A 7,500-nucleotide genomic window follows, 5' to 3' on the forward strand; every position below is an offset into this window, starting at 1 on the left:
ACAATAATATCCAGCTGCAAGCAGTAGTTTTTCTTCTTATAGCATTGTAAATGGATGCTGCAAAATATTGTACAAAACTGTAATTATAATTACTGAATAAATTAACTTGTAATGTTTTAGAATGGTTATTATTGTTGTAGGCCCTAATAGTTATTATTATCAGTAATATTAGTTGTAGAATCTTATTAAACGCCATTTATAAAATACTAATGTAGTGGGTGAAGTGCAATTGAAAATCATTTCACCATATTTTTCCTTCAATCTTCCCAGATTTTCTTGGTTGCATCAATTAAAAAGTTTAAAGTAGGTTAAACTAGTGCTTTTACAATTTACATAAGTCAAATGTTCAGTTAAAGGTCTCAAGCTGAAAGTGGACATGAGTTTTTTTCATCTGTAGATCTTGGCTTACAGCAAGGCCAAGGTTAGGGATCTTAGACCTTAAAAGGTTTAGTGAGAGTGGCTCTATAACAGGGGTGTTCAAACTCGGTCATGGAGGGCCGCTGTCCTGCTGAGTTTAGCTCCAACTTCCTTCTACACACTGCCCGGAGGATTCTAGTGTAACTAGTAAGAGCTTGATTAGCTGGTTCAGGTGTGTTAGATTAGGGTTGGAGCTAAGCTCTCCTGGACACCGACCCTCCAGGACTGATTTTGGACACCCCTGCTCTAAAAGATTGCAAAAGTAGGAATCATTGGTCCCTTCATTAAAGATTGTTTAATTCTTCATTTTTTTAAGCTGCTAGTTGACAAGAACAGTGGTGTTTTATAATGTCCAAATCATTCAGACAGTTATTAAGCTGAAGAAATGTAGCAAAGCTTTAAGCTTTACTTTTCTCTTTCATTGATTGTATTTAATAGGCAATAAGACCATTGTGGGTCAGTTTGCAATGGCTATAATCTACTATCAGAGCAAAGAAGGGCCCCAAAATGTTTCTGCTTAGGGGCCCCCGAATATACAGGGCCAACCTGACCCTTGACCAACACAACCCTCGAATCACATCATTATTATATTTTTAATAATTATATTTCGGGGTTTTCACCTTTATTTTATAGGACAGTAGAGGGTATTGACAGGAGAGGATGGGAAGAATTGCCATAGGACCACGAGGCGGGAACCGAACTCGTGTCACTGTGAGCACCGGAGTGCATGTGTCGACACACTAACCTCTACACCACTGGTGTTGACAAATCACATCATTATTTCAGCAGTTTACCTGATTACTGCCCTAAACTGCTCCTGTCACACCTGTTTCTGGAGTGTGTTGCAGGTCTGAATGACAGGAAAGGATAATTATTTACAAATGAAATGAAGTTGACCAGACAAAACATCAAATATCGTGTGTTCATATTGTCTCCAAGTCAAAGTACAATTGGAAGTCACTACTTTCTTGTTTTATTTGCATCTTCCATACTGTCCCATCCTTTTCTGATTTGGGCTTGTACATGTTCTACATACTGTATAGTGTATATGTGTATATATGGTTTGTCTTTCCTTTATTGTAGGTGAAAAGTGTGAATCTGTCAGAGGGCGAGCAGCTGTCAATCAGAGGAGTAGATGAAGACGGAGCCCTGCTCGTTCTGGCCAATCAGACACTTCTGGTGGAGGGTCAGGTGATCCGAAGTCCGACCAATACGCTGTCAGTGTTTTACCGCTCGTCTCCAGAGGGAGGAGTCGGCCTGTTCCAGCTGCACTATCAGAGTCAGTCTCATAACAACCCATTAAACACTAAACAGCAGCTCTGGGCCACATAATTACTCATTCACACACAACTAGGGTGTTTATATAATATTATGCTAATGAATCCCACAGGTGCGTGCGTGTAAATGATAGAAATGCTCCTTGTCTGGAAGGCTCAGTGTTGTTGTGGAGAGTTTTGCCTCTAAACTTTTAATTGAAAAAGCCTCCGCTTGGTTAATTTGCTCTGCTATCTAACTTGATAGCTTCTGCCGTGTCCATTAACAGGCTAATGGAGTTGAAGTTTTACTCCAGGGCTCATTTCACAGGGTTTTTCTGATGCGCAGTCAAATTAGCATTCATTTCCCTCATAAATGATTAAAGGATGAGTCCACCCTGCAGAGATGTCTTCATTTGCTCAGATGTTGTAAATGGAGATGTTTTTGAAGGATAACTCAGTGTTTCTTGTCCAGTATTTCGGCTGAGTTGTGCTCTTCCTCGACGGCCTCATTTTGGTGAGGTATCAGTGAAAGATCTGCATCCTGGCGGAACGGCTCATTTCCAGTGCCACATGGGCTATCACCTGCAGGGGGACGCCACGCTCACCTGCCTGAATGCCTCGCTGCCCGTCTGGAGCCAGCACGAACCCAGCTGCAGAGGTCAGATATATGCTGAACACAAAGCAACACCATAGCAACCGCTTAGAACCTGATCAATTACCTAACAACACCCTGGCAATCACCCAGAACACATTAACAATACATAACAACATATCTGGACCTTAGAAACACCCTAACAACCACCCAGAACAACACAACACAGTAACACAGAGAACAAAAGTTCTCAGAACTTTAGCAAAATCTTGGCAGCCATGCAGTACCCCACAACAACACAGTAACCTCAGAAAACCTCAGAACATCATGTCATCACAGTAACTTCTTAGCAGCACCCGGCAACCATGCAGAACACAATAACAACACAGCAACAACTTCTCAAAACCTTAGCAACTCCCTGGCAACCTCATAAACACCACAATGACACAGTAAAAACGTCTTATAAACATAGCAACAGCATGGCAACCACACAGAACATCATGACAACATTTTAACACCTTCTAAGTACCTTAGCCACACCCTGGCAACCACTTAAATTACATTAAATGGCAACCTTACAACATAAAAACAGAGTAAAACTTCTCAAAATCTTAACAACTCCTTGGCAAACTCATAGAACATTGTAAAACACAGTAACAACTTCTCAGAACCTTAGCAACTCCCTAGCAATGACACAGAACAAAACGTTCTTATAAACTTAGCAACACCATGGCAACCACACGGAACAATATAATAATACATTAACAACTTTTTATAAACTTGCCAACACCATGGCAACCACACAGAACACCATAACAACATTTTAACACCTTCTAAACCCCTTAGCAACACTCTAGAAACCACCCAGGACATAACAGGACAGTAACAACTTCTCAAAACCTAAGCAACACCCTGGCAACCACCCAGAACACCATAATAACATAGTAACAATTTCTTAAAACCTAAGCAACTCTCTGACAACCACACAGAACACCATAACAACATTTTAACACCTTCTAAAACCCTTAGCAACACCATGTCAACCACACAGAACACCTTAATAACACAGTAACAACTTCTCACAAACTTGCCAACTCCATGGCAACCACACAGAACACCATAGCAACATTTTAACACCTTCTACAATCCTTGGCAACACCCTGGCAACCACACAGAACACTATTTTGACACCTTCTACAATCCTTGGCAACACCCTGACAACCACACAGAACACCATAACAACATTTTAACACCTTCTAAAGCCCTTTGCAACACCCTGACAACCACACAGAACACCATAGCAACATTTTACCACCTTCTACAATCCTTGGCAACACCCTGGCAACCACACAGAACACCAGAACATTTTAACACCTTCTAAAACCCCTTGCAACACCCTGGAAACCACACAGAACACCATAACAACATTTTAACACCTTCTAAAACCCTTAGCAACACCATGGCAACCACACAGAACACCATAACAACATTTTAACACCTTCTAAAACCCTTAGCAACACCATGGCAACCACACAGAACATCATAACAACATTTTAACACCTTCTAAAACCCTTAGCAACACCATGGCAACCACACAGAACACCATAACAACATTTTAACAGCTTCTAAAACCCTTGGCAACACCCTGGCAACCACACAGAACACCATAACAACATTTTAACACCTTATAAACCCCTAGCAACACCCTGGAAACCACCCAGAACAACATAACAGGACAGTAACAACTTCTCAAAACCTAAGCAACACCCTGGCAACCACCCAGAACACCATAACAACATTTTAACACCTTCTAAAACCCTTTGCAACACCCTGGAAACCACCCAGTAAAACAAAACACAGTGACGACTTCTCAGTACCTTAGCAACACTCTGACAGACCCTAAACACAATAACACAGTAACAACCTCTCAGAATTTTCACAACCACCCAGTTTAAGACAGTATTACTATTAGCTTATTAATGCAAGGTTCAATATGTTCTCATCCAGCTCTGTGTGGCGGTGTTGTTAAAAACGCAACAGTGGGACGAGTGTTGTCCCCCTCACCCCATTCGGGCCCCAACAGCACCCTGGACCGCAGCTGCTCCTGGTCTCTGGAGGCTCCAACCGGCCAGCGGCTGCACCTACACCTGGAGAGAATGGTGTTGGGCAGCACAGACAGGTAAACACAGGTACCATCAACATCAATGCATGCTTCTCCTATGACACTCAGCTCTTCAATAAGTGCTATTTTGGGGCTATTTTTGCCCCATTTACTTCTATTATAATCACATTTTTGCATTGCAAAGCTGTCTGTTGTTCAAATAGACTCCCTTTTGATTATGTTGGTGCTGTTTTTGCTCCATTGACTTCCATTATAATCACATTAATTGATTCCAAAGCCATGACAGCATATAATCATGCATTCTTGACTGTTGCTGGTTTTCTTTGTTGGCTCTATCTAAAGAGTTAATGCTGCCAACTGATGATCAACAGTAAAAATTACTACCTCTTAATCCCAACAGGGAAAACCAGCACCAATCAAGAATGCATGATTATATGCTGTCATGGCTTTACAGTCAATAAATATGAATATAATGGAAGTCAATGGGGTAAAAACAGCACCAGCATAACCAAAGGGGAGTCAATCTTCCTCCATCATTTAGGCTTGTGTTATGGAGTGGTCTCGATGCTGGTTCGGTGGTCCTGTTTGATTCTGGACGTGGAGGTCCGATCCCGTTTGAGGGAGTGATCAGCGAAGGTCCGGCGGTTCGGGTTCAGTTTATAACAGACCAGCCGAACAGCCACAACACCGGCTTCAATATACGATTTGAAGGTAGGCTGAACAATACTCTGAGTGGATGTGCAAAGAACAAAAAGTATTTATTTATCTACTTGACGTGGACATCATAGTTACTGTAGGTGCATATATTTTGGTCGTTGGTTCTGACGCATTTGTTGCTTGAATGGGTCAATAATAAAGTGAAATGTCCATACCTTTTGCAAATAAAGTTGGATATTCCAATCCATTTATTGTCCATTTTGTCAAGATTTAAAAAGTAAACATCAAAACTAATAAAACCCGTTCTCACATCCATGACGGTTAAAAAGACCTTCTTCTACACCTCTCAGCTCATCGTGAGGAGTGCATAAATACCATATACACCCCCTAGTGGTGCGAAAGAAAATTGCAACCTGTAAAAAGCTCCAACAGTTACAATGGAATAAGTGTAAAATGAATCTTTTTTATGTTTATTTGTGTATATTAGTATTATGTATATTAGTGTCCATGTGTTAGGAGTATTTAACATGCTGTTATGCAAGAATAATTTTAGATGTAAGTCCAGTGCTTCCCACAGGTTTGAAATATGCTTGCGGTGGTGTCCGGATTGAACACATCATTTAAATAGTTAACTATATGCAACAAACAAAACTTAATTTCATTTGTTAACAATATTTTTATATATTATGACACTGTTATATGCTGTTTCTTTACAGTGGGTTAAAGTAATAAAGAAATCCACTATTTCTCTTACACTATTTCTGCACCCAGTGACAGGTCAAATCTCAAGTTCAAAGCAAACTTGAATGCCAAAGCATTTTAGATATGTATATAAAATATACAGCAAACGAGAAATAAATGACAATATATCTAAAATTATTAGAATTATTATGATTAAAACGTGTTAATTATGATTAAAATGTGTAAATTATTTAAATAAGGCAAATTTGTTGATTAACCAATGGTGTACGTATATTTTGCAGCCAGTGTAGAGCAGTTATTTTGTCCTCTCCGAGTATGTAGTTGTTTTTCTGAGTTGTTTAGATTCAAGAATGAATCATTTGAGGTTTTTCTCGCTCTTGTGCTCAGTCAGCTGCAAAGCCAAGCGGAAGTAGGCTTGAATAAAAAAGATAATGCAAAAACGCATACGATTAGATAACGACAGCTTTAGGAAGCAAAAGCAAAAGGGGAATCCCAAACATTTTAGGAGATTTAGACATTTTTTTAAGTCCCAAAAGGAGCGTCTGTGGGTCTCTGCAGAACACCTGACACTGTCTGCGGGATTGTCGACAAGTCTCGCACTCACAGAATGAAATGGGTAAACAAGAGAAGATTTTCCACTACTTAATTGATCATAGATGTTTGGCTATATTAGGCAGATACTAAATAGTGTAAAAGTGTAACGGAGGCCAGCTAGTGAAGTGCTGTGCAGGTAAACCTCACTCCTCTGACCTCTAAAGGTGCTCTAGCGACAGTCGCTATAGAGGCCATGGTCTTTAGCCTCTATGTTAGAGCAACCGACTCCCATGCGGTTCGATCCCAGCTCGGAGCAGGTTGGGTGATGTAGGACCGGCGGGGTTACAAAAGCATGATAATGATAGTAAAAAAAAGTGTCACTAAATATACTTGGGCAGCTGTTATTGGGAGCACTGAAGTCTCACAATAAAGTTTGTATTGTATAGCATTGAAACTAGAGTATAATAACAGACTATTCATGTAAAGACTACTGTTTTGTTCTTAACCAATTTTTAGTCATTTCAAAAACTTTACCCTATCAAAAACATTAGCATTGTTTTCCAACATTATTTTAAAAGCATTGACGATTTTATATCTAAAAATGTATGACTTTCATTGTTTTGATAATATCAGGGGTTGTTTTTCAATTATTTAGGGAAAAAAGAAAGAAACTCGAGTGGAAAATCAATAAATGATGACAGGATTTACATTTTTAGCGTGAACTGTCCCTTTAAAGATAATGAATCTATCATGTTTCTCTGACATGTTTATTGTTTTGTGGCTTGTCCTGATTGTTGATGTCCAGCGTTCGAGAAGGGACATTGCTATGAACCGTACATTCAGAATGGAAACTTCAGCACGACGGACCCAGCGTACGGTGTGGGGACGGTGGTGCAGTTCAGCTGTGACCCGGGACACTCTCTGGAGCAGGGTCCGCCCGTCATCGAGTGCATAAACACACGAGACCCCTACTGGAACGACACCGAGCCGCTCTGTAAAGGTGCGTATCAGCTCATATTCACACACTGCACAGTCACGGAGTGTTTATTACTGATCTGAAAACAGCTTGTGCATCACTTCATTAAAGGAGCAGTCCAATTTTTGTGGACACATTTTACAACTCCCCTAGGGTTGAAGTCACCATGAAATTAAAGTAATGCTTTTTTTAGATGTTAGTATCAGTAAGTTTTAAGCCCTGGTCAGATTTTTATTAGCCGCAT

The 7,500-nt window shown here is 40.2% G+C and overlaps 1 protein-coding gene across 2 annotated transcripts in view; it reads left to right on the forward strand.

The window, feature by feature from the left end:
- The window catches only part of LOC130236574 (seizure 6-like protein), a 104,992-nt gene that overhangs the window by 74,515 nt on the left and 22,977 nt on the right, over positions 1 to 7,500 (forward strand). For both annotated transcript variants that reach the window (XM_056467303.1, XM_056467304.1), the window contains exons 4-8: positions 1,501 to 1,696; positions 2,146 to 2,331; positions 4,273 to 4,444; positions 4,929 to 5,098; positions 7,086 to 7,280. In XM_056467303.1, the coding sequence (XP_056323278.1) occupies positions 1,501 to 1,696; positions 2,146 to 2,331; positions 4,273 to 4,444; positions 4,929 to 5,098; positions 7,086 to 7,280 (919 nt within the window). The remainder of the gene's footprint in view (positions 1 to 1,500; positions 1,697 to 2,145; positions 2,332 to 4,272; positions 4,445 to 4,928; positions 5,099 to 7,085; positions 7,281 to 7,500) is intronic.

This window comes from Danio aesculapii, chromosome 10 (genome assembly GCF_903798145.1).
Source record: "Danio aesculapii chromosome 10, fDanAes4.1, whole genome shotgun sequence".
NCBI classification, from domain to species: domain Eukaryota; kingdom Metazoa; phylum Chordata; class Actinopteri; order Cypriniformes; family Danionidae; genus Danio; species Danio aesculapii.